Source organism: Falco rusticolus, chromosome 6, assembly GCF_015220075.1.
Source record: "Falco rusticolus isolate bFalRus1 chromosome 6, bFalRus1.pri, whole genome shotgun sequence".
NCBI lineage: Eukaryota > Metazoa > Chordata > Aves > Falconiformes > Falconidae > Falco > Falco rusticolus.
The window spans coordinates 8,636,212-8,661,644 of NC_051192.1; the positions used below are offsets into that span (position 1 = coordinate 8,636,212).

The window sequence follows — 25,433 nt, forward strand, 5'->3', positions numbered from 1 at the left end:
TCGTTCATGTCATGGTTGTGCTCATTGCAATTTAAATTTAAAGTTGAAGTTTTTATTTACTTGCCACTAGAGAATACAAAAATAATGAATGTAATCTTTTTCTTCTTTCTCTTTCCTGTCCCCATTTCTCCCCCCCCCCTTAACTGTGGGTATAATATGTGTTTTCTGAGTGGTGACCTAGACCTCTGTAGTTGAATGTTTTTGAGGCAGTTCTTGGTAACCACCCTTTGCATTCCCATTGATAGCAAATGATTTTTTGTCTCTTGACCACGTCTAGAGAATGAGGTTTTAATGTTTAGACGACCTTGCAACTGGAGCACCCCAGTTCGTGAATGCTTTAGTAAACATGGTTTGCACAGTTCATCTCTGTGTATGCCTGATGTGTCAGTGGATGTAACTTTTCAGAATTTTAGGGCTTTGTTAGAAACTGGACTCAGTTAAAATGTGCTTAGTGTCATAGAACACAAGTATTTTAACACTTCAAAAAAACCAAAGTTGGCAAAGGAAGACTAGTAAGTCCTGTTACCATTGAATGGCTAAGTAATTAGCACTTGAAGATTGAAAATGGTAGCAAGAAATGCTGAGAGGTTGTAGAAATAACCATTGCCTCTGCAATTATTGCTCTCTCTTACAGGAAACAGCAGAGAAAGTATTCAGCCAGTCAGATAAAAACATACATTAGAATTTAAAGCATATTTAAGGAGCTTTTCAATCTTGTTTAAGTAAATGAGTCTTTCAGGAGAATTTAAATAGCTTTTTCCTGTTTGTAGGTTTGATACACTCTAAAGATGTGAGGGGAAATGTAATAACTAGAAACCTGAAGTTTTAAAATAAAACAATTACTAAACCTTTTGGCAGTTTAGCTTCAAGCAAGGAATATGGGATGCTGAGGCTTTATGGATGCATACTCTCAATAGCAATAATTTTCCCTGAATTGTTACAGAATCTTCTTGCCCTTTGTGCAGTGCACATGAAGACAGGGCTGGTGTATATTGCTTTGTTTTTCACTTTTTTGCTGAAGCATGTGTTAGGGGTAACTGTCTTAGTATTTCTGCCCATTCTGGAACAACTTGGGAGATTGCTTTTCCCCAATATGATCTTAATCTTTTCTTCACACCTAATTACAGTTATAACGGGTAGTTTAAAGTATTTATCTTAGGGGGGGAAAAAAGCAGTGCCTGTTCCGATCCTCTGTTAGGATCGGAGGGGGTTAGAGGGGTAGGGAAGAAGTAGTAACTCTTAAATTGCTTTAGTAGACTGTACCAAGCAGATACAATGCTGTTCCTCTCTGATATTACTAATTACATCTTCCCCAGCGCTTAATGTATTAAAGAGCATTTATCTGTCAGGACAAAATAGAAGGACAGTTTAAAATGCATCTATGTCAGCACCTGACTGCATAATTCAATTTCTCATACTACCCATCACTTGTACCTAGAGCTGCAAGTGCTTCAAGTATTATGTATCAGGTAGTCATCACTAAAATTCGTACTGTTTCTAGAGAGAAATGTTTAAACTTGCATGACTAGCTCATTTTACATTTTAAAAACTATTTAACTTTATTATGTTAACTTCCCTTATATGCACCAATTATTTTCTCTGTAATGGAATTTGTTGTGCACAATCATAAGCTAAAAGCGCAAACTAGAGCTTTACAGCTCAAAACCACCCCCAAACCCAAGGATTCCTTAGAAACTTTAAATAGCTATCATAAAATGAGTTGTAAAACCAAAATAAATTGTCTATTTGTAATTATGTGTTTTTCTCTTTTTAAAAACAGGTGATCCAAGGGTGATATTTCCAGCATATATTTGCTTTTTCTTCTAGATAGAGGATAAATGTGTTAAGTTGAAAAAGTAATTCTGGTAAGAATTTTCCTGTTACTTCTGCGGTGAATGTAATTATAAGTATTCAGTCTTGCCGCTAAAAGGAGTTTTCTGTGCCATTAGTGCTAGTGAACTTGCTCTTCCTTACAAGATTTTATATTTTACCTAATAACTGCATGTGTTTCTTGATCAAGCAGTATTAATCCACCCGTTATATTTAAATGTTATATCGGAAGCTATTTGGCTCTCTTTTTGCATGTTCTGTGCTTAGATATGATGAAAATATTTGACTTCTGAGCATTTTGCTTCAGCTGTTCATACAGAAATAAAAGGAATTAAATATGCCACAGTATGCATTAAGTGGATTTTATTTGGATTAAATGTTCTTGTTTCTATAGCAGCCATTACAGATTTTTGGTTTTGTTTTGCTTTCCTCAGTGATCCTCTTGAGTTTTCTACAGCTGAGTCTTGCGTTTCTTGTCTCGTTTGATTTAAAAGTTGTTTTAAATGTTTCAACGTGTACTAGTGCTGAGCAATGGAAGAATTCTGTGGCACAAGGGAAAACAGAAGTAATTTTTAGAAGATAAAGCAAATAGATGAAGTGTGTGAGTGCCTTGTGTGCATTATCTGAAGTAAAATCAATCAGTTTGAGAATCAGTACCGATGCTTTTGGTATTTTCTCCTGAACATGTGTACTAGAAGTATATCTTGAATTCAGTGCTACAGCGTACTTAGTGCCATCCTCTCGGTTTTGCTTGAAGGAAAACACAGTGATAGCTGGTAAATCTAAAGCATTGTATTTCTGAAACTCCCACATTTATCTTAACTCATTATTTTTTTCCTTTTTTCCCCTTGAAACAGTCTGCATATTGTTAGAATACATAACGTGGTAAAAGGTGTAATGTGTTCAAATAAACTATTAAAGAACACTTCCTGTATAATGCTGCGTAAGAGCGGCCTGTTTTCCCCTTGTGCTTCAGCTGAAGAAGCAGGTGAAGGTTGAAACTTGCATTCAGGTTACAAAGGAAAGCTTCAACAGTTGTTGGCTTTCATTTATGCAGTGGGAGGGAATGCTGTGTGTCATGGGCTTTTACCTGACAGATTTATAAAATGAGTTTTTGGGGTTGTGAGCTGTTAGCTAAAGTTTCACTGAAATTCTCTAAGCTCATCCTTCCCATTCCCTTGCACCCTGCATTGATACATGGATCCCTCAGTCCATGCTTTGGAGGTGTATGATACAGGGAAGGAATGCTCCTCTCTTCCCCTAGTCTTTTTTTCCATAAGGAATGTATTTTCTGACGGATTTAATTTCTGTACTTACAGCTCAGACATGAGCAGTGCCAGTAACTCACTGGCACGGGAATTCTTGACTGATGTCAACAGACTGTGCAATGCAGTGGTACAGAGGGCAGAGGCCAAGGAAGATGAAGAAGAAGAAACTCATATGGCAGCACTGGGACAATACTTGGTTCAAGGCCGTGGGTTTATTTTACTTACCACACTGAACTCTACTATTGATCAGGTAATAGTTTTTTTTCTTACTTGGTTATAATTTTTGTATTGAGTTTTGACTGTGGGGATCTGTCTGGCTCCTGTTCTTCTTGGTGCTGGTTTTCTTGCCTTTTCGTGGTAGAGTGTATTACTTAACTGTGAAGACTAGAAATTCAAAAGGATGTGTTGCAGTTGCATTCTGTCCTTCAGCAAAAACAGAAAAATAGCTAATCATAAACCTGTTTGCCAGTTGATATTGATGGTTGTTGAACTTCTGACAAGGTAAGGCGTGTATGAAGATGAAGCATGGTAGCTGGGTGGAAAGAGGCAGTAGGTTAGAATTTTCAAAAGAAATGAGTGTTTGCAGAACCTCCAGCACAAACTGACAGTTCTGAGTTTGGGAAAGGTCCTCCAGGTTTAAGGCAATAAAATAAAATACGCACCCTTTTATTTTGAGTCATGAGATATGTTTTTATTCCTTAACTTGTTCTTGAACATAATAAGAAATTTGTAACTTTAGCTTGAGAGAAAGAGAGATCAAGAGATCACTTCAGGTGATCAGTTTACACTATTTTTTACATAAAGTCTAGCATGCACTCCTGTAGCTGCATATGTCCATTTTCTTCTCTTCTTTCTCTTTCTCCTCTCCGACACTACTGGATATGTACTAACCAACAGGTAGGATGGGATGCACGTTAGGTCTTTGTGCTTTGAAACTACAAATCCCAGTGTTTAAAAATAATGAGCCAAGTCAAACCTGGTTGAGTTTATTCAGCCCTTGTCCTGAGTGGGGTGAGCTGTTAATGTTGGTGAAATTCATCCTGGATGTTTGCTTTTCCTTAACGAGGTGACTTGTGCTAAGACTCTAGTCAGGTCTGCTGGCTTGGTTTTGGATTCCAGGAGGTGCACTGGCTAAACAGTAAATCCACAAGACTGCAATTATATGTAGTAGGTAAGAAGAATCCTTACTGCTTCTACAGCTGTGGGTTTTTTTAGGTGTCGCATGAGTTCTGCATAGTTGCTGTTAATGGAGGCTTCAGAACTAGAGCAGCTGGAAAAACAGCTGGTGCTCATGTCAGAAGAGAATGGGGGAGTCCATGTGCCTCTTCCAACAAAACCCTACTTCTGAAGTAGAAGAAAAAAGCTTGTAGCCTTCCTCATGCAACATCACAAATCAGCAATTATTTTCTAAGGAAATAGTGTTTTTTTTAAGAAGGTAGGGGAACAGGAATTTGATTGCTGAGAGTCAAATTCTGGAAGTATACCACTGAAATTCAAAAAATTGATATTTTACTTTTACCATTCTTATTGTGCTTTGAATGCCATATTCCTCATTCTCAGCAAGAGTAATTAGGAATGTGAATACCTTCAGTAGCAGAAGAGAATTCAGGGAATGACTTTGAAAGAGCTTAGTTTTCAGGTCTAACTGTATTGTATCAATAGCTCTAGGGTTTTTTAAATGCCATTTAAATTAGAAGTCTCATCAGACAAATATTAACTATTTAGTGTATGGCTATCTATATATAAAACTGAATATATTTGTGTTATATATAACCATTTAAATTGCTTATCTCAATGCATTTTAATTGCTACCATAAATTTTTGCAGAAGGATGTTGCTTCAGCTGCATATCCCTGAATGATGATAACTAACAAAATGCTCAAGTCAGCTTTTTGTGTTTGAAAATTCTTGATCTTTAGGACTGAAACAGTTCTGATAGTGCTGTCCATAGCACACATAAGGGAATTGTGTTTGAATTCTGTGCCTTCTGCTGTTCCTCTCTGCATTGTATTTCTTACATGTACGAGTCTTAGAATATCAATAGGAGTGAGGCATTTTTTTAGTGGTTTTTTTGTGTGTGTTTTTTAAGAGTAACCTTCCCTCTTTCCTCCCATATAACTTCACTTCTCTAATGTGAGTTGATAACATCAATTAATAAATGTAATCTTTTTTCATTTGCTTAAGGGTATCCCTTTGGAAAAAGTAGAAAACTTCCCATAAAGTGTGTTGAAGTTACGTTTTTGCAACGCAGAAGTTTCAGACTTGTCTTGGGCTCCATGTTGGCATTGTTTAACTAAACATGTTCCTTGCTTCTGACTTTTCTGGTTTTGTTCATTGGGTGAGGAATTCCTTTAAGAGTGATTGGATGAGCTTTGTATAGAAACAATTGCAGAGGTGTAATAAATATCTTAGATGCTTTCTGATTGGCTCTAGTTAATGATTATAGATAGCACTCTTTGCAGTTAGGTCACTTTTTCAGCACATAAAACAGCAGGAGGGCATAGGGAACTGCATGTTGAATAGGCTTGCAAAATAAAGGTCAATCTATTTTAGAAGTACAAAATGTTTTGTCTTTTGTGTTCTGCACATAGGAGCTGACATGTCGGGAAGAACTTCTCACCCTCCTCCTGTCACTTCTGCCATTGGTGTGGAAAATCCCTGTTCAAGAAGAAAAAGCAATAGGTATGTTTTAACACTTACAGTGTTAAGGACCTAAAAAGTGGTTTATGTATTACCACAGAGCCTAGGAATCCCTTCTAAAGAGTGGCAGTTAATTGTAGTATGTAACCCTCTTAACATAGAATGGAGATGTGGGTTCTGCAGAGAATTTAAACTGAAATACCAATGTTCTGTCAGCGTATGAGGAAGATCAAAACTGTACAGAGAAGGTAAAGTCTTTTGGTCTTTGTGAAAGGCAAAGCTCGCATTACTCTGCACCTGAACTTGATGGTGGTGAGACTTTTTTCAGATGATTTTGGGGGGAAAAGATATTTCAAAGAGTATGTGATAATTTAGCTAATGTGAAGTGTTTCATGATGAGTAGAAGGGGAAAACATACAGATTCTTCTTAAAAACAAAGTGATAACATGCTGACACTAGAGACACAATGGGACAGACTTTTTCTTCTGAAATTGAAGAAACAGGAAGTGGAGAACAAGCTTAAAGCCAACAACAGAGTATGAAAGAAGTGCAATGTTACCAGGGAGGCAGGCCCTGAAAAATAGAATAATACTGGATGATCAGCACTAGGCTGCGTTCCTTAGAACATACGACGTTCTGTGTCAAACTGATGTGCCAATTGAGGAATCAAATCACAAGGGTTCAACTGCCAAAGAGTCAGTTTAAAGTGAATTAAAGTGAAAGATGATACAAAATAAACTGTTCAGTACAAGAAGTGAACAGGAAATGGGAGCGATTTTTCCTTTGTTTCTTTGTTGGAGTTTGTTTTGTTTTGGGCTCTTGCATTTGTCTGATGCGTTCTTTTCCTTATTAGAGGATAAAATAAATAGGATGAAGTTACCTCTGTTTGAGAGGGTTCCTAAGGATTCTTACCTGAAGTTCTCCCAACGTTGTTTTTCTATTTTAAACCCCTGCAAATTGAAGGATTTTTTTAATGTTTGTAGACTGGGAGTATCTTTAAGTGCCAGTTTCATAGCACTCTTCTCTAACAAACTTCCCTGCATGCTCAGTTGCATCGTTCTTTCATGCTCCTGGAAGCATGATTGAATTGAAGGAGTGATTTGGTTATCTTATGAGAGCTTAGTGACTTTTCCAGGGTTAGTTTAAAATACTGTTGTATAAATAGGTTTTAAGACGTTCTGGGTTTGCTCTCTACATAATGTACAGTGTCTGCTTCTCCAAATTCCCTCTCATAGTGTCGGTGCAGTAAACATGATGTAGCCAGTTGTGCACTAAGAACTTTTTTCTTTTTTTGGGCTGACACAAATCCACCTGTATTAGGCAGCTTTTTTCATTCCCTGCAGGAAATACCCTTTGGTTGATGAAGTACTCCTGGTTAATTTCCTGCTTCCAAAGCAGGTGATGTTTCCTTCAGCATCACAATTATGACTTCATGGAACAGCAAGGCACAGTCCATGCTTGCACATGGAAGAATCTTTTCTTTCAGTTTGATTAATATTTGTGGCCATTGTGTAGGCTTTTAGGGTTTTGTATGGGGTGGGGGCTGTTATTGTTAACTATAAAATTTTTCGAAATACTGAACTTACTGGATGGTAGATACTTGCAGTTGTTTTACGCTAGGTGTTTTACTGCCCAAAGCATCCAGATACAGTTCTGTCACTGCTTAAAAATGATGATGGATTTAATCCAAGAACATAAAGAGTTCAGCTGCTTGCTTTCTCAACAACGTGATCTGAGTTTACAGGTACAAATGAACCAGTAGTACCTGCATTTTATTCCTCAAAATCTTCTTGCTGATTCAGTCAGATTTCAATTTTATATTTGCTATTTTATACTGTGTATTTGAAAGTGTTTTTTTGGCTTGGCTTTTGTGGGAATATTCAGCACCCTAAACATTATTCCTTTCCATCTCCCTCTTGCCCCTGAATATTTTAAAATTCATTACTTCTGTTTCTGCCTTTTGTGTTGGGAACAATTAATGCTGTTAATTAATGTTAAAGGCAGAGGTCTGTATACTTGAAGGTCTGCACTGTTTCTAAGCAGAGAAATTTTTTTTTTCTATCAGAACTAGTACGCTAACAATTCATGCATTCTAAGAGGACTGTGAGTTAATGCCCCCAGATCCTGTAGCAGCTGAGTTGCAAAAAGTGGCCAAGTTGAAAGACCACCTTTCCTCCCCTTAGAGTTTTTTATTTTCACTTGTTGTGGGATAGGGCTGTTTGGCAGTACTTATAGTGAGACTTTGAATATATCAAATGGTATATACAAAGTAAATATTGCTTAGAGTAAGTGTCTAAAAGTGCTTCCATAGCCAAGTAATAGAGGAGATCTCAGCTGGTATCCTGCTGATTCATAGTTTACTTTTGTATTAGTCTGTCTTAAGTTATCCAAATTTAAATTGAATGTAACTGGAGGCTTGTGGCTATATTGTTCGTTTATATCCCATCTGTAACAATCCAAAAGGCTTTCAGACTAAGCTTTCTTACCATTGCTTACCAAAAGAGTCCTTTCATCTACCTTGATACCATCATTTCTTAAGAGAATGGAAAAGCTGTGCCTAAAAAAAACTTATAGGAAACTTTCTAGCACATTCTTGTCTAACCCTAGTTAGAAAATGAGCTAATCTGTCTAGGCGTTGAAAATAGCCAGTATGGTTCCTAAATGTGAATTGTTGCTGGCTTTTTTTAATACTGAAAATATCGGGCATAGGTATATGCAAAACCATGACCTATTAAGATATGAATGTTTCATATTTTTAAGCTGGAAGTATTAAACTGTAAATATTCCTGAATATTCTTTTAATGTTCCTTTGTTATTCTGTTTCAACAGATTTTAATATACCCTTTACAGTAGACATATGTCTGACCAAAGAGAATAATTCAAGTTCTGTGAAATCTACTCAGGAAAAACTAGGCTTAGATGGAAGCACTCGTTCACCTCTTCAGACTTCTGTAAAACTAAATGCTCGATCTCAAAAAAGTGGACGTCTGCGCAAAACCACCCATCGTTACTCTGTGCGAGATGCAAGGCGATCTCAGCTGTCCACTTCAGATTCAGAAGGCAATTCTGATGACAAGACTACTGTAGTAACAAAACACAGACGCTCCCAGTTACTGCAGCCTTTTTTAACACATCCAGTTAGGGGCAGCTACCTTGTAGGGAGAAGTGATTGCCTACCTGCAGAAGCGGTACCAAATTCTAATTTTGATGCCCCAAATCCAGAAAGTTCCAGCAAAAATATTCCAGCACATGAGCTAAACCCAGGGATTCTGAATGAGCCAGTTGCAGGAACTGCTGAGAGCAACATGGATAACTCTCCTTTTGACTTATGCCGTGTCTTACTGTCTCTCCTAGAGAAAGTATGCAAATTTGACATTATGCTGAATCACAGTTCTGCTCTTTCAGCTAGCGTGGTGCCCACTTTGACAGAGTTCTTGGCAGGATTTGGAGACTGTTGCAGTGTTAGTAACACAGAAAATGAAGTAGTTTCTGCAGGGTGGACAGAAGAACCTGTGGCTCTGATCCAAAGGATGCTCTTTCGAACAGTGCTGCATCTCATGTCTTTAGACATTAGCAATACAGAAACAATGCCTGACAATTTACGAAGAAACTTAACAGACTTACTCAAAGCAGCAGTAAAAATCAGAACTTGCTTGGGAAAGCAACCCGATCCTTTTGCTGCAGGATACAAGAAAACACTACAGCAGCCAGTTCAGGATGACTATGTATTTTCTAGGTATCATCACAGAGCCTTGCTTCTACCTGAGGTCATAGAAGGGGTCTTGCAGATTTTGATCTGCTGCCTACAGAGTGCAGCCTCCAATCCGTTCTACTTTAGCCAAGCTATAGATCTGGTTCATGAGTTCATACAGCATCAGGGCTTTAAGCTGTTTGAAGTTACAGTGCTTCAGATGGAATGGCTCTGTATGAAGAATGAGGGAGTAACGGGGGAAGCCTCAGAGCATCTGAAAGCCCTAATCAACAGCATCATGAAAATAATCAGCACTGTCAAAAAAGTGAAATCAGAGCAGCTTCATCAATCAATGTGTACGAGAAAGCGGCACAGACGGTGTGAGTACTCTCACTTCATGCATCACCACAGAGATCTCTCTGGGCTGTCTGTATCTACTTTTAAAAACCAGGGTTCCAAAAACCCCTTTGAAACTGCTGATGGAGAAATTCATTATCCTGACAGATGCTGTTGCATTGCTGTTTGTGCACACCAGTGTTTGCACTTGTTGCAGCAAGTTTCTCTGAGCAATACCTGTGTTCAGATTCTCTCGGGTGTACATAATGTAGGAATATGTTGTTGTATGGATCCGAAGTCTGTGATTGTCCCGTTGCTTCATGCCTCCAAGTTACCAATATTAAAAAGCTTTCAACAGCACATACTGAACATCCTTAACAAGTTTATATTGGATCAGCTGGGTGGAGCAGAAGTTTCTCCAAAAATTATACAGGCGTCCTGCAATATATGTACTGTAGACTGTGATCAACTTGCTCAGCTGGAAGATGCCTTGCAGGGCAGCACTAGTGACACTGGTCTTGCATCTAGTTCCTCTTGCAGAGTTCAGGGAATTCTGCCTAGCACTGGATCTGAAGATATGTTGTTGAGATGGCATGCACTGGAGGCTTATCAGGACATTGTTTTTGAAGAAGACAAAGTACGCGGCATGCAGATTGCAACCCATATTTGCCACTTAATTCAAAAGGGAAATGCAGTTGTCCAATGGAAACTATATAACTGTATTTATAATCCTGTGCTTCAGAGAGGTGTTGAGCTAGCTTGCCATGCTCAACAACTTGGACAAACTACAGCTGATAAACACACACGTAGTTACCATAGCCAGTATTTGCCTTCTGAAGTACTTCAGATTTATTTGCAGACGCTCCCTGTGTTGCTTAAATCCAGGTTGGTTGATTTTCTGTTTTTTAATGGAAAACATGCTAATAACATGGAGAGCTTTTTAGATTTGTTACTGATCAGAACAGTTTTATTTGGGCTGTAGGGCAGCACTTGGATATCGCAGGGGTGGCAAAAAGGTAAATGCTTGAATAACGTAAGATGTAATCCTAGATTCATAAACCCCAGAAAGTGAGGGCTCTCTACTGATGGATTAGGCCTTTAACAAACCAAAATGTGTAGAAACAAATAAAAATCTTTGTACAATGTGACATGCTCTTTGCCTCTTGATTCCTCATGCTAAAGTCAGTCAGGAATGTTGTACGGATTGACATGTCACTGTTCTGTGGGGATAGTTTCCTGATTTGTTTCCCTTTCCCTTCTAGAATGGTCTTCTTAGAAACCAGCCACCTTTCAAAAATAAGGCTTGAGAGGTTTACTTGCTTAAGTTTCTTAATGTTACTTGTGTAAGTTTCCTAATTTACAAAATCCTGTTCATTTAATCATAGGGTTTTTTTTTAAAAGGAAACAAATGTACAAACATTCTTCCAAGGCATGAAATGGAAAATTTTCTATTTATTAGTGAATTGATGAAATAGTTGTGTAATACAATATATATTCAAAGCTTATTCAAAATATGAATGTGTCCTTTTGTGCAAGAAAGGTTCTGATCTTTTCTGTTGGAGTCCTGATGAACGGAAGTGAATTTATTAGGGTTATCTGGGGCAATTGTAAAGAATAGATCAGTATTCCAGGTCATGCAAACGATAGTCTTAATATTTTTAACTCTTACCCTAACCTAAACTGTATTAGGAACCATTAATTTTTGAAAGTGCACTGAATGGCAAAGAGGCAGGAGAAATAAGATTGAGGTTTAAAAAAGGGCAAGCTAGCCTATTTCCTTCTGACTTAAAGATGGGAATATACAAGTAAATGATTCATTTGATTCTAGAGTGTGTAACTCGGTTAAACTAAAAATCTGACCCTGTAGGAAGGAGATGGGAGGGTAAGGAAGGTGAATGTCTATAAGCAAATATCGTGCACCAAGACGCTTACAAATCCTTACCCCAAATTCTATATGAACTCAGTGTAATACTTGGAGTAGAAAGGAGGGGAAGACATACCTGGAAACAAATACACTGAAAGGTTTTTTAACATTGGACATCCTACTGTAACAATTGCATAAGAAGTTGTGCTTGGAAAGTTTTCCTGAATTCTGTCTTGAAATACATTGTCCATGTAATAATAGACATAGCTAGTAAAAAGTCTTAAAACTTCAAGTTTATTTGAGAAGGAATCTCTGCTTTCTGGTGAAATGACAGGACTGAATGTCATACATCATTGATCTAAATTTTAGAGGTAAATCAATATTTCCTGTATTGCATCTTACAAAAAATTGAATTTTCTACTACCAGATGGATGATGCTTACTTGGGATTCTAGAATACAGCAGACAAGTTCCTCTTCTCTAATTTACAGTTTACACTAATTCATAGAGATTACTGTAAACATGAACGGTCCTTGGTGTTGCTCAGGTGTGTAGAACAGGGTTATTTTTGGATGTGTAATCTGAACTACATGAATTTGTGACTAATTTATAAGGTAACTTATATGCTTTCTCTTGCAGGGTAATTAGAGACTTATTTCTGAGTTGTAATGGAGTGAATCAAATGACTGAGTTAAATTACTTAGATGCTTTAAGAAGCCATTCTTTAAAAGTGTTAGAGACTTTGATACTCTGCCTTGGTGATCAGCAGAAAGACCAAGCAATGCCAGAACTGGAAGGCCTGAACAGTGAACCAAAGGAGTCTACGTCTGACTTGCCTGCTTCTCTTTGTAGCCAGCATGCCGTTTCAGAAGTTCCTCAAAGCCTAAGCAAGTTTTATGCTGGCTTGAAAGAGGCTTACCCAAAAAAGAAAAAGTTTGTGTGCCAAGACATACATGTCAACACAATAAACCTATTCCTCTGTGTTGCTTTTTTATGTGTAAGTAAAGAAGCAGATGGTGATCTGGATTCAGCTAATGACTCTGAAGATACATCAGGATATGACAGCACAGCCAGTGAGCCATTAGGCCACAAATTGCCCTATCTGTCACTGGAGAGCCTTACTTTGCCCTCTCTGGAACATATTCACAGGGCTGCAGATATTTGGTCCATGTGTCGTTGCATCTATTTGTATAGTTCAGTTTTCCAGAGACAGTTCCATAGACTAGGAGGCTTTGAAGCATGCCACAGATTACTAATTCTGATAATTGAGAAACTTGCAAAAAATAAGGAAAAGGAGCAAGAAAAGAGGGAAAGAGTATTGAGTGAAAGCAGAAGTTCATATGGGAGTCCTCATGGTGAGCTTCTCAACAAGGATGATGGGACTCTTCAGTTGGCTAAAAGAAGGGAGGTGCCACAATCGGAGCTTGATAGTGCTGACAGTCTTGCTGGTGCAGAACAGCTGGTGCCTGAATGTGTCTCCTGTGACAGCACTTTGAGTAGGGAACATGCTTCAGTTACTTCGGTTGCCAGTCTTGAAGGGCTAAAGGCTACTGTAGGAGAAGAGACTGAGTGGGCACTTCAAGGTATCAGACTCCTAGAAGCTCTGCTGACCATCTGTCTACACAGTGCAAGCACCATGCAGCAGAAGATGGAAGTGGAGATGTTTCATCAGGTACTGTGCAACTTCCCTTAGCTTACTTTACTCATATTTGTTACATACAGTATTATTTTAACAGTAATTTAGTCAAAAGTAGTTCTTTTTAGGGATGAAAAATAAGCTTGTGCTCTTATGGTACCATATTTTTTGTGAAGTACTGAAAGCGTACAGTTAAATGATGTGCTCGGTAGCCAGGGTAGCGGTCAGCAGGCATGAAAGAATCAGTGTGGCTGGATGAACAAACTGGCAGTTGCTATTTCTGGGGAGGCGTTTTCCCATGTGTCAACTCGTCACTTTTTGTGTTTGGTAAGATGCTGGTAAGGATACTGTACCCCTCTGCTTGTTCTCAAGGTGATCTTTGTTCTCTGCTCTTTTGGGTTGGATCCCTGTTCATGCCAATTCCCTACTTCTTGGGGGCTGGGAGAGAGCCTCCCAGAGTAGCAGATCAATCTAGGCCAGATGAGATTTTATTTTTTTCCTTGTTTACTTTTTTGAATTGTATTTCTGGTTTATTTTTGATATATTTCTTATGGTTTGGGCCAGCGCTGACAATATGGCTAAGGGTTGAACTCAACATCAAATGCTGTTTTCTGAATTAGTGTATCTTGAATCCCAGGGAAGGCTGTGATCGTGGCAGATGAAGATTCTGTTTTTCTGCATAAAATTCCCCTAGCAGAGGAAAAGGATGGTTTCCTCTGACTACAAAGGCAGTAGTAGATGTTAACAACTATGAATTGCTGGCTGACAGTACCTGTTTTTGTGTTGGGTTTTTTTTTTCTGGTCAGTTATGGCCTGCTTTTTCTGTTGTGTTTTTTCCCCTGTGTAGTCTGCTTGTCCAGCCTCACATATTCCAGAGGGTTTCTGAGCTGGTAGGTTTGGAGCAATAGGAGAGTCTTTGGGTTTTTTGAAATAGTATTCAGTGGAGATTGTGTATAGCAGAGGAACACTGAAAGCTGCATAGGCAAGGTGTGAGTGTTAGACATAGTTACTTAAATACTGCATTTTTGATGATTGTTCTGAGTGGAGCGTGGTGCCTGAGAAAGAGGAATACTAGAGGGCACTGGTACTGAAAGGACACCTGCAAAAACTATTACTTAAACCTTAAAGGTGAAGTAATTCAATGTTCCACAAAAAGCTGTTAATTTAACGAAGACACCTTCACTGTGCTTTAATGTTTTAATTGCTTTCTTGACTTTTACTTGACAGTTTGTTACAAAAGCAGGAAGTATTAGGTACAGGAGAGAACTGGAAATTGGGGTTCTGTCTGGGCCACTTGCTATTTTTGTGAACTTGGACATGTTACCCTCTGTCTTGTTAACTCCTAATGTTGTGGTGTGGTTTGGATGCACTGTGTTCTTGAACCTGTTTCAGAAATGTTTGTTTTTGAAACAGTGCTTTTGCTTGGAATGCTTGAGAAACAGCATGTTGCCAGATTTTTTTAGTGTGCAGTTTGCTTAACCAACTAAATCTCTTGTCATGACAAACACGATAAATCTTTCTTATTGCAAGAAACTAGATGAAATGTGATGGCTTTAGTTGAGAAGTCAGATTAGTGTAGTTGGAAGAGGAAGTTCTTAAATGAAAGTACTAGACCATTTCTGTTAGCCAAAGCAGAACAACATGAATCAAAATGTTTGTCTTCCCCAAACCACAGAACACCTGCGTGGATGATATCTTACTTCAAATAAGAGAGCAACTTGCTCAATCAAAAGTGATAGAAACGGACTTGGCAAAGCCTTTGTTTGATTCACTGCTTCGTGTTGCGTTGGGCACTTTTTCTGCTGATCTGGATCATTCTGAAGAAAAAACTGAAAAGGTATGAAACACCAACACAGTAGTCTAATTCTGAATACAGCAAGGTGTCCTCAGTCAGGTTTATGTTGTTTGGTTGCTCTGGCAGTTGAAGATTAATTCTCTTGATTCTCCTATCTAAGAATGTAAGTTTAATGCTGGTTACTGATACAGTCCCCACATGTACTTCTCAGAGATGAGTCATACCCCAGAAAGGAGCAAGCTGTGTTATGCTTCATGGACATACCTGAAACTTAATGTTCTCTTCACTCTTTCATCCCACAGCACTGTGACAAATTCTTAAAGGGAGAGCTTCAAACAGGGATGTTGACTGACCTTAGTGGCTGCACACATCTTGGTTTTTGAGCAAAAGTCAAGGTGCATGTTTATAGTGATAGTGATTTTTGGAAACAGTTATTCTTAATGCATTGGCCACCTGCTTATCAGAGCTTTGGTCAGGTAGTTGGCAAGAACAATCCATCTTTGCCAAATCATTTTTTTTTTTTTCTGTAAGAAAGAAGTGTTCTTAAAAAATATATCAAGTGTTTTTGAAAGCATGTGATTAATCTATTCCTTTTACCATTGGGCTTGGAGAAAACAGGCATCTGGAAATTTCTAAATTAGTTGCTTTTCTGACTAAAGATGGTAAACTTGCCTGATGTCTTATACAGATCCACTATGCTGAAAAGGAGCCTGTGTCACAACCTGGAGATATTTCTGAAGAAACTGAAGAATCACAGTGCTGTAGTCTTAAACTTTTTGCTGAAGAGGAAGGATATGAAGCAGATAGTGAAAGTAACCCTGATGATAGTGAAACCAAGAATGAAGGTAAGTGTGAACTTTCTGAATATACAAAGCAGTCTTTATGACCTAGCAAAGCTTGTTCACTTGAGAAGGACAAAAGGAAAGGTGAGCATCAAAGACCTTTAACAGGTGGAAGCAGTTTAAGTCTTTTATTTCTAGTAGTGTGCAGTTACAGATGGAGAGATGATGCATATTCTTACTGAGTGTTACAGGAACTGTTTTGTCTTGGTTGTATTGATTTATGTGACTTCTGCTCTAAAGTCATGTTGTTCAAATGTATTATTGTGGTCTAGAAGCAACTTTTTCCAGAGATGCTTGTCAGTAGTTCGGAAATCAATGCTTGATTTTTTTTAAATTGAATATTATAACTGGTAAAAATGAAGTCATCTAATTACATCATAGAATACCAGGTTGGAAGGGACCTCAAGGATCATCTGGTCCAACCTTTCGTGGTAGAAGCATGGTCTAGACCAGATGGCCCAGCACCCTGTCCAACTGAAGCTGGAAATTGTCCAGTGTTGGGGATTCCACCACTTCCCCGGGGAGATTAATTCCGATGGCCAGTTGCTCTCATAGGGAAAAATTTTCCTCTTGTGTCCAATTGGAATCTCCCCAGGAGTAACTTGTACCCATTACCCCTGTCTTCTCTATGGGACTCCTTGTAAAAAGGGAGTCTTCCACCTTTGTAGCCACCCTTTAAATACTGGAACACAGGGATAAGGGCTCCCCTGAGCCGCCTTTTCTCGAGGCTGAACGAACCCCGTTCTGTCAGCCTTTCCTCTCACGGCAGGCTTCCCAGGCCTTTGGCCATCTTTGTGGCTCTTCTCTGGACTCGGTGCAGCCTGTCCACATCTGTTTTGTATAGCGGGGACCAAAACTGAACACAGTATTCCAGGTGTGGCTGACGAGTGCCGAGTAGAGTGGGATAATGGCTTCTTTCTCTCTGCTGGTGATGCCCTTGGTGCTGCAGCCCAGCGTCCTGACGGCTTGCTTTGCCGCAGCAGCGCACTGCTTGCTCATATTGAGCTTGCTGTCCACCAGGACCCCCAGGTCCCTGTCCACAGAGCTGCTCCCCAGACAGGTGGATCCCAGGCTGTGCTGCGCTCCTGGATTATGTTTTCCCAGGTGCAGGACCTTACTTGCCTTTAGTGGACTTCATAAGGTTCTTGTTAACATGTCTTCCTGCAGGGTAGCTCTCCCTTCTGAAGCATCCACTTCCCCACTCAGTTTATCATTGGCAAACTTGATCAGGGTACACATGATCCCATTATCCAGGTCAGTTATGAAGATACTAAACAGTGTTGGGCCCAATACTGATCCCTGGGGGACCCCACTTGTGTCAGGTTGCCAGTTTGAAAAGGAGCTATTTACCACCCTCTTGGTGCAGCCTGTCAGCCAGCTCCTCCCCCACTGCATGGACCACTTGTCTGGACCATAACACATCAGTTTCTCTAGGAGGAGGCTGTGGGAAACCATATCAAAAGCCTTGGAGAAGTCCAGGTAGACCATGTCCACTGCTTGCCCCTTATCAACTGAGCAGGCTAGTTTGCCGTTGAAGGTGATGAGCTTTGCCAAGCACTATTTGCCCTTGGTGTATCTGTACTGCCTTTTCCTAATCACGTGCTTTATTTGGCTTGTGATAGCTTCCTGATGATAGAATATATCTTTTATATTCATTCAGTGACTGATGGTGCACATCTCTTGCTGTATTCTGTGTAACAAATTCTGAATGCTAATTTGCTTTAATGTTTTTCTTTGTGCTGAACATCTGGATGCTTATGTTCTTGTATGAGGTCAGCCTGAGCAGTAACGGCCTTTGATACAACTGCATTCAACTGTTGTTGTTTACCAGTGTAACTAGGCTTTATCAACAGATACACAGCACTCAAAAACCATTTCTGGATTAAAAGCTTAGCCTGTAATATTTCCATGAAACATTTGCATGAAACTTACCTCTATACCAAGTAACTTAAGTAATGTTTTAGAGTCTCTCCAAGATGTTAGTGGAGAGGCTTAAATGTGGGGATTTCTTACTTTTTTTGGTTATCTTGCAGGTATTCTGCCATGTGTGTTTTTTGACTTAACTAAATAACTGCTTCCCCTGACATTTTAACAGAAAATCATTAATTTTAACCTCCTTTCTGGGCAGGCTTGGTGTTCTGTGTAGATGCTTGAGGTTCTATTACATCTATTTTATTGTCATGTTTCATGAATTGCATATTTCAACATTACTGTGTGTGTCCAGTTCCCAGGAAATGAAGGCGCATAGTTTAAGAACATGTAATTGGAGAACTGCATCCTTGCCCTTCTGTATTAGCAGGAAAATATGAAGCAGAATAGAAGATGATACTAACTTCTGAAGACTATTTTTGTTTTGTACCTATGAGAAGGTTGGAGAAAGCATGTGCTTGAGTGTTCTGCTTAAATCATGCAAACTGTATTCAGCTAAGTAAGCTTCAGTAAGACAAGTATTTTCTTTCAGGAGCAGACACAAAGGCAGAACCAGGATGTTCTGGTCCTTCAGGTTACTTTAATGACCTATCTGAAAACATCAATCAAGGAGAATTAATGTATCCTGAAATCTGCATGTTAGAATTAAACTTGCTTTCAGCTGGTAATGCAAGTTTAGATGTGCTTGCTCATGTATTCCAAAGCTGCTTGAAAATCATCAGCCAGAAGGAGAGAAATGCCACTGTACTTATAGAACAGGTAAAAATGTTATTAAACAAAGGCAACAGCTTACAGTTGTATATCTTTCTTCATTTTTATAGTACCACTATACCTAAGAGTGACCTCAGAAGTGTTCTTGCTTGTTATGACATTTGTAACACCTGAAGCAATGTAAATGAATGATGTTGTCAGCTGTGTTGCATTTAACAGAAACTATAGTTACTGAAAGATATTTGACCTACAAAGCTTTTGAGTTTCACAGTTGCCTTACCTTATCAAGAATGTTCAATCACCAGAGCCATAGATACAGATGTAATGACTGTCAGGCTGTTTAAAAAAAAAAAGGAAATATCTTCTTGTATAAGTATGTATGTGAACATTCTACATTTTTGTGTATTTAATATGGGGTTTGAGAAGCTCTGTGATGTATCTCAAATATTTCATACTTTTATTCTCCGTAAGTTTGTTCGAAATTAGTTATGTGTATGTTAGTGTCCTCATGATCCTTTGGAATTTCTGATAATTAGCTTCTCTTTTTGCCTTTTAATAACTAAATTGAGTATGCCTCTTTCGTGAAAGAGGAAAGTAAGATTAAGTAATTTAAGCTTAAAGTGCTTTTTATATAATCAATTGACTAAGAAGCAAAGTTAGTGTTTTACAGCTTAAACCAAAAACAGGGAAGGAAATTTCAGTACTCCAATTCTTTGTGTGAATTATTAGCTTTAAATTGCTAGTATACATGTATTTGTCTTTTCTGAACATATTAAATAATTGCAAATAATCTCATTCTTCAGTATAGTTTAGAAAGAGCAATCTATCAAATTAATCAATTTAGACAATTCGAGTTATCTTTAACTAGATTTTTCAATTACCTTTAAGATGTAGATTTAGCAAATATAAAAAATATTTCCATAAATTAAAGTAGCTGGAATTGACTTTAATTTGAAATCAATAGTAGACAAGAATTGATTGAAAGAAATTCTTAGTTCTTGAGCTGGTATGTATGTTGCAGATACCAATTTCCCCTATATTTTTTAACAGGGAGCTGTTAAACATCTTTTGGGAGGATTTCTCAACATACTGACACAAACAGAATCTAGATTTCTTGGTGAGTTCAAGGTCTAAGTAACTTAAATATTTTTTATTAATTTATAGACACTCAGTTTTAGTTCACAATACAAATGCAAAATTGACAAAGCAATTTCATGGGCATATGTGAATTTATGCAGCTGCTGCTTTAACTTGTGACAGGTATCCAATGTAGATACAGGGTTATTTCTGAGCTAGTGGAAATCTGTTATTTAAACACATGCTGACAGATCTCAAAATAATACTTGAAATCACAAACACTAGGGAAACGGTGTTACAAACACTGTTTGGAAAAATAGCAGCTATCTTGCTGATTGAATCAGACTGCATCACAGCACAAGCTTTATTTCAAATTTATTTGTAACACAAGTCTTAGTGATCTCTTGATTGAGTTTTACTTCTATTTTGAAAACAGGTAGCTAATCCAAGAACGTGGAAGCAAATTAAATGCTTGCTTTAAGGCAGCCTCACATAAAGAGGTTGCCCCATAGCAGGAGATGATGTAAACCCATCCCAGGACTTTGATCCCTGGCTTTGTGGGGAGAGCCTTTGCAATGTAGATGCTAGGTTCCCAGACTTTCAGCCTCCACGCTGCAAACCTAGGAGTGAGGCTTGGTGTAGCCTTCTAGATGCGTTCAATGAAATTTTGAATGACAGTGTCGGGAACTGCTATTGGATCTCTCTAGGATTCATCTTGTAATTGTTACTGCTTCCTGAATGTGAAATGGTTTTGCACAACACTCTGAATTCCAAGTTAATCTTTCTTTGTAATAGTATGGAATATGAATTTTTAAAGCTTTCAAAAAATACTTTTCAAGAATTTTGTCTCCTTATTTTTAGCATGTCAGATGGTGCTGGTAGACCTGTTAGTTTCCTTGATGAGTTCACAGACATGTTCAGAAGAGCTAACTCTTCTTCTGAGGATATTTTTGGAGAAGACACCTTGTACGGTATGTATGGAGTAGCACATAGCAGAATTTAGAGACTTAATGAGAAAAATGAAGAAAAAAATATCCTTTTCTGTCTAAAAGTTTTGGGGAGAGAGGAGACTAACAGTAATGTTCTAATGCATCAGAGCAAATAAAATTTGTTGTTGGAAGAATTCATTACCAAACATGAAAAGAAATAGAAGATTAGAAAAGAGAGTTTTGAAGTGTGGTTGTAGTCCTGGGAACTTTCTTCAGCACAAGAAAACAAAATTCCTCTTGAGGAGACTGACGTGGTTATAGATGGTGGAACTCTGTAATACTGTAAAATTTCAAGTAATTCCTTCAAAATTATAAAACATCTTGCTATTTCAGGAATGCTTTAGCAGCAGGAATTACCTTCAAAACTGTCTTGTGTTGGTTTGTGTAAGTCTGGAAACTACTGCTTGTGTGGGATATACTACTGAAATACCTATCTATTGGTTTGTGTGGGAGTCTGTAGAGAAAACAAGTGGAAAGAAATAAAAAATACTGCGGAGTCTGAAATAGTACCAAACCAAACAAGGAGACAAGTCAGTTTTTTTGAAGGTAGCTTGCAGTAATTGGCTAAGTAACTAGAGAAACTTCCTGGCTTTAGGGCTCAGCTAGTTGGTGATTCTGCAGTAACAAAGTGATATCCTGTGTGTGCATGCTTAACCAGCCTGAAACCTGTGGCAAAAGCTGTGGTCTTTTGAGGTGTAAGTGAACTGTTCGCATGTAACAAATGTGAGATAAGATTGTGCAATGACCACCTGCTGTGGTTCAGCTGATTCTTGTGCATGGTAACTTGAAGATTGGTCTGCCCTGACTAAGTCCCCAAAGCTGTGGGCCACAGTCTGTTGAAGTTACTGCTTGATGCTTTGTAGGCGTGTGTCAGTTTGGATGTGGAAGTCCACCTCTGGGGAAAACATGAATCCAAACTTAAATGAAGAGTGGGGTTCTGTTTAGTTAAATGACACTTGACTACATGGTGTAAACAGTTTGATATTTTTTTCCCTCATTTGTTTGGTTTATTTCTTCTAGGAGATACTACTCAAGGGTGTATTGAAGATTATAGAAACTAATATTTATATGAACCCCTTACAGTACCTTGCCTTCCCTTTGCTACATGGCACAAATTTCACTAGTTACTCTTCGCAGAAACCTGCTGGCACTTCCAACAGCAAAACTCCTGGACTGTTAAAAAGAGTGAAACTTTCACAGAGTAAGAAAGAGGCAGATGGTGAAAACTTGAGTCATCAGCTGCTTTCTTCTTGGCATGTAGCCCCAATTCACTTGCCTTTAGTTGGACAAAACTGTTGGCCACACATGTCTGAAGGCTTCAGTGTGTCTCTGTGGTTTCATCTGGAGTGTGCTCATGAAACAGAAAATTCAGCGGAAAAGGGGAAAAAAATAAAGAGAAGAAGCAGACTGGTAGCTGTAAGAGAGAACAGCTTTGACAGCACAGGTGAGGATATGGTACTGCCTGTTTCTATTGAGGTGACACTGAAGGATTCTGGTTACAAGTATTACTAATCAATATCCCATATACAGAAGGTTGGATTTTTTTCTTACGATGGATATTAAACAGCAGTGGTAATGTTTCTGATTTTTCTTTGAGTACTGTATCATATTTAAATATAAAACATTCCCTGCCTTGGTCCTTAAGCTAGATTAATACCTGCTTCCTTAAAAATGTTGTATTCTCATCGAATTTGTAACTTCAGTAAGATGTCTTTCTGCTACTTCGTGTTATAATGAAGAAAATATTAAATGCTGCAGCTGAAAGGTCATAGGAAAAGACTGATCTCAAGTTTATTTGGTCTTACGTATTGATGAAGCAAGTAGCTTTTGTGTTCTTTAATACAGAGCTAGTGCATCTTTGTGATTTAAGATTTAAATATTGGAGCTTCTACCTAAAAGGTGCTCTGAATGCACCAAGTCAGAGCCTGAGGCTGACTCAGTAGAAATCCTCTAACTTTCCTTGTGTGTGCCATTGTAAATGTCAATAGCTGTACAGCATTTCTCTGTTTATGCTCTTGGAGAGACTCTCCTGCTCTCAAGCATTTTTGAGCAGAATCTTCTGGATTATAATCTGTTAGAAGAAAAATTCCATATTTAAAATGCCTCAATCTCAACACTTTAAATACCTTTCATGGTATACTTTTCTTTTTTTTTATTGTATTTGAATAAAAGGAGGGAAAACCCAACCCTGAATCTTGGAACTCACTAGAGCTGCTTTTGTTAGGTCTGTGCTTTTGCTTTGTAAAGTAAAAATATTGAATGCAATATACACTTAAAGGGTAGTATGATTTGTGAGGAAAAATCTAAAAATGTCTTGGTGCACACTAATGCGGCCAGTTCAGCCTAGGAATATAATATGATATGGCGTGTCAAAGGCATAATTGAATTAGGGTGTATTCATGCTTAATGAACGTACATGGTTACAAACAAAAACACGTGAAGTCCTGAGTTAATATCAAGCTCCTGTGTTTAGGTTTATAAGGGACCTAGGTCTCAAGATAGTTGTGCATATTGGTCAGCTCACCTTAAGGAAAAAAACCCAAGCAACAAAAAAAACCAAACCAACCCACAGCCAAAAACCCCCCAACCACATATACAAAAAAAAATAAATCTGCAGTACTGGAACTATTTCCTTTCACATTTGGTAACTCGTAGGAAAGTTCTTGTTGTATTGTATTATAATTGTGTATGAATATGTTTATAATTCTAGAAGAAACAAAGACTGCAGGAACGGAATACCTAAGCCTAGGAGATAAGCTTGTTGAAGATGGCTGTATTCATATAATTTCACTGGGTTCCAAAGCATTGATGATACAAGTCTGGGCAGACTTGAACACTGGAGCATTCATATTTCGGTATGGTGTATTAGTCCAAAAGTGGTCTTGTGAACATATGTATTGTTACTTTCAGTAGCATCTTGCGGAGAATACTGGTGAAGAATAGAGAACTAATTTCTGTAGTAGAATTGTCTTTGCACACTGTTGGCAGCATCAAGTAAGTTTATTGCATACAGATCTACAGGTTTACTTGCTTAGTATTAGTTTCTAGTTTTGTTTTGTGTAGTCATCTATGAATAATTGCCCAAAGCAAGATCAGTCATGAATTGCTACCTCGTACCGCGTTATATTTCTATTTAAGTATTAATGGAATGACGCAGTAAATATGTGAAGCAAAAGCTTTTGTAGCTGTAATTTTTCACACTTTGGGTGTGAAAATTGCTGCTGTTAAATACTTACTATGACAATCTTAGTTTTAATTTTCTGAACACATTTTAGCCCTAATCTAGTTCTCATAGGTAATATCCTTAAAATAGATTTAAAGCTGCAGTTTTACACTCTATTTCAGTGTTCAAAGCACCTGCATTTTTTCAATAAACTGAATTTAACTTATCTGTAAAATTGAGATAATAACATTATCTTAAGTGTAAGCAGATTAATGCAAACAAGTTAAATAACTTAAGTTGAAACCTTAATGTGAGGATTTTCTTCCCTAGCTTATGTTGAGCACTCTAAATATAACATTGTGATCAAAAAAAAAAAAAAAATTCAGTGAAAGTTAAGGAATGCAATTGCAAAGTAACAGGCCAAAAAATGGCAGATTTGGGACTTAAAATGCAAATTCAAAACCACACACACACTTTTTCTTTTCTGTTGTTTTCATAGTATGTGCATGGATCCAAATGATGAGATGAAAGCTGGTCTGCTGGCACAGGCTGAATCTCCAGAGAATGTTTTCCTTGTGGGCAGGTGGCAACACTTGGCAATAACCTATCTGCAGCAGCCAGAAGGCAAAAAAAATATCCATGGGAAGCTGTCGCTATGGGTTTCTGGTCAGAGGTAAAGTATACATTAATTGTGCCTGGGTGTTTGTAATATTAAAAAGATGTTCTCTGATAGGAAAACATTGCACTATTTTGACACAAGCTGAAGTTATAGTTGAGTAGCCTTCTGGGAGTGGGAGAAGGGGTGTCTTATATTGCTAAGAATTCCCTAGAAATAGCCAGAACTGTCTTGATTGCTTTGAGAATTTTCAGTTCATACCATGGACCGGTGCAGAGATCGGTGTTTTTCTTCATCGTGAATATAAGTGAAAGGGGTAAGTACTACAAGACCTTGAGTAAGATCAAAAAAAAAATAATCTCTGGCACGAAGTTAAAGTAGGCATAATGTTTCTGGTTAAGAATCTGAATTAAGGGGGTATAGTTCAGGTACTGGCAATGTTGTTGTTGAAAGCAGGAATGAAGAGGAGATGGAGAGAAAGCAGTCATTTTGCTCCACTGAGAGAAATGGGGAAGGGAGAAGTTAAAAAATATTTCAGGCAAGATCTGAACTGGCAGTGGGAAGTACTAATTTCTTCAACTGAAAACTTAAGGTCCTCGCTCCTGAATGAGGTACCTGATACTAGGTTGGGCCTGTGCCTGCATGAAGTTACATCAAAAGGAATTTTTGAAATATCACAGTTTCTTTCTTTCTAAAGTCTGGCCTATGAAGGCTTCCTTTGTCCCAAATATGAAACAGGTGGTCAAAAAACTGTGTTGTAAAACAACCAGATGCATCACAAAAAAAATTCTTCACTATTCCTCCAGGATTTGGTCACTAAACAGGCAATGTTATAAAGACAATCTTAAAACTAGCTAAGAAAAAAGCTGTTGCGCAGTTGTTCTTCCTGCAGTTACACCTGAAATTAAGTATAAAACTTCTTTCACTTTGGTCTTGAAATGACATGGAGTTAACTGTTTAAGCAACTTGATTTCTTCCTGCCCGTTGTTCAGCCTGTGCACGCTGATAAGCGATAAAGGCTAAATATGGAGATCTTGTGGTATGTTT

The 25,433-nt window shown here is 38.2% G+C and overlaps 1 protein-coding gene across 2 annotated transcripts in view; it reads left to right on the top strand.

Annotated features, from left to right (window-relative positions):
• The window catches only part of LYST (lysosomal trafficking regulator), a 96,783-nt gene that overhangs the window by 24,528 nt on the left and 46,822 nt on the right, over window positions 1–25,433 (top strand). For both annotated transcript variants that reach the window (XM_037391496.1, XM_037391495.1), the window contains exons 2-14: window positions 1,781–1,865; window positions 3,150–3,348; window positions 5,690–5,780; window positions 8,568–10,650; window positions 12,268–13,300; window positions 14,940–15,101; window positions 15,748–15,904; window positions 18,363–18,589; window positions 19,592–19,658; window positions 20,480–20,589; window positions 21,628–22,051; window positions 23,318–23,462; window positions 24,270–24,443. In XM_037391496.1, the coding sequence (XP_037247393.1) occupies window positions 3,157–3,348; window positions 5,690–5,780; window positions 8,568–10,650; window positions 12,268–13,300; window positions 14,940–15,101; window positions 15,748–15,904; window positions 18,363–18,589; window positions 19,592–19,658; window positions 20,480–20,589; window positions 21,628–22,051; window positions 23,318–23,462; window positions 24,270–24,443 (4,865 nt within the window). In that variant the 5' untranslated portion in view covers window positions 1,781–1,865; window positions 3,150–3,156. The remainder of the gene's footprint in view (window positions 1–1,780; window positions 1,866–3,149; window positions 3,349–5,689; window positions 5,781–8,567; window positions 10,651–12,267; window positions 13,301–14,939; window positions 15,102–15,747; window positions 15,905–18,362; window positions 18,590–19,591; window positions 19,659–20,479; window positions 20,590–21,627; window positions 22,052–23,317; window positions 23,463–24,269; window positions 24,444–25,433) is intronic.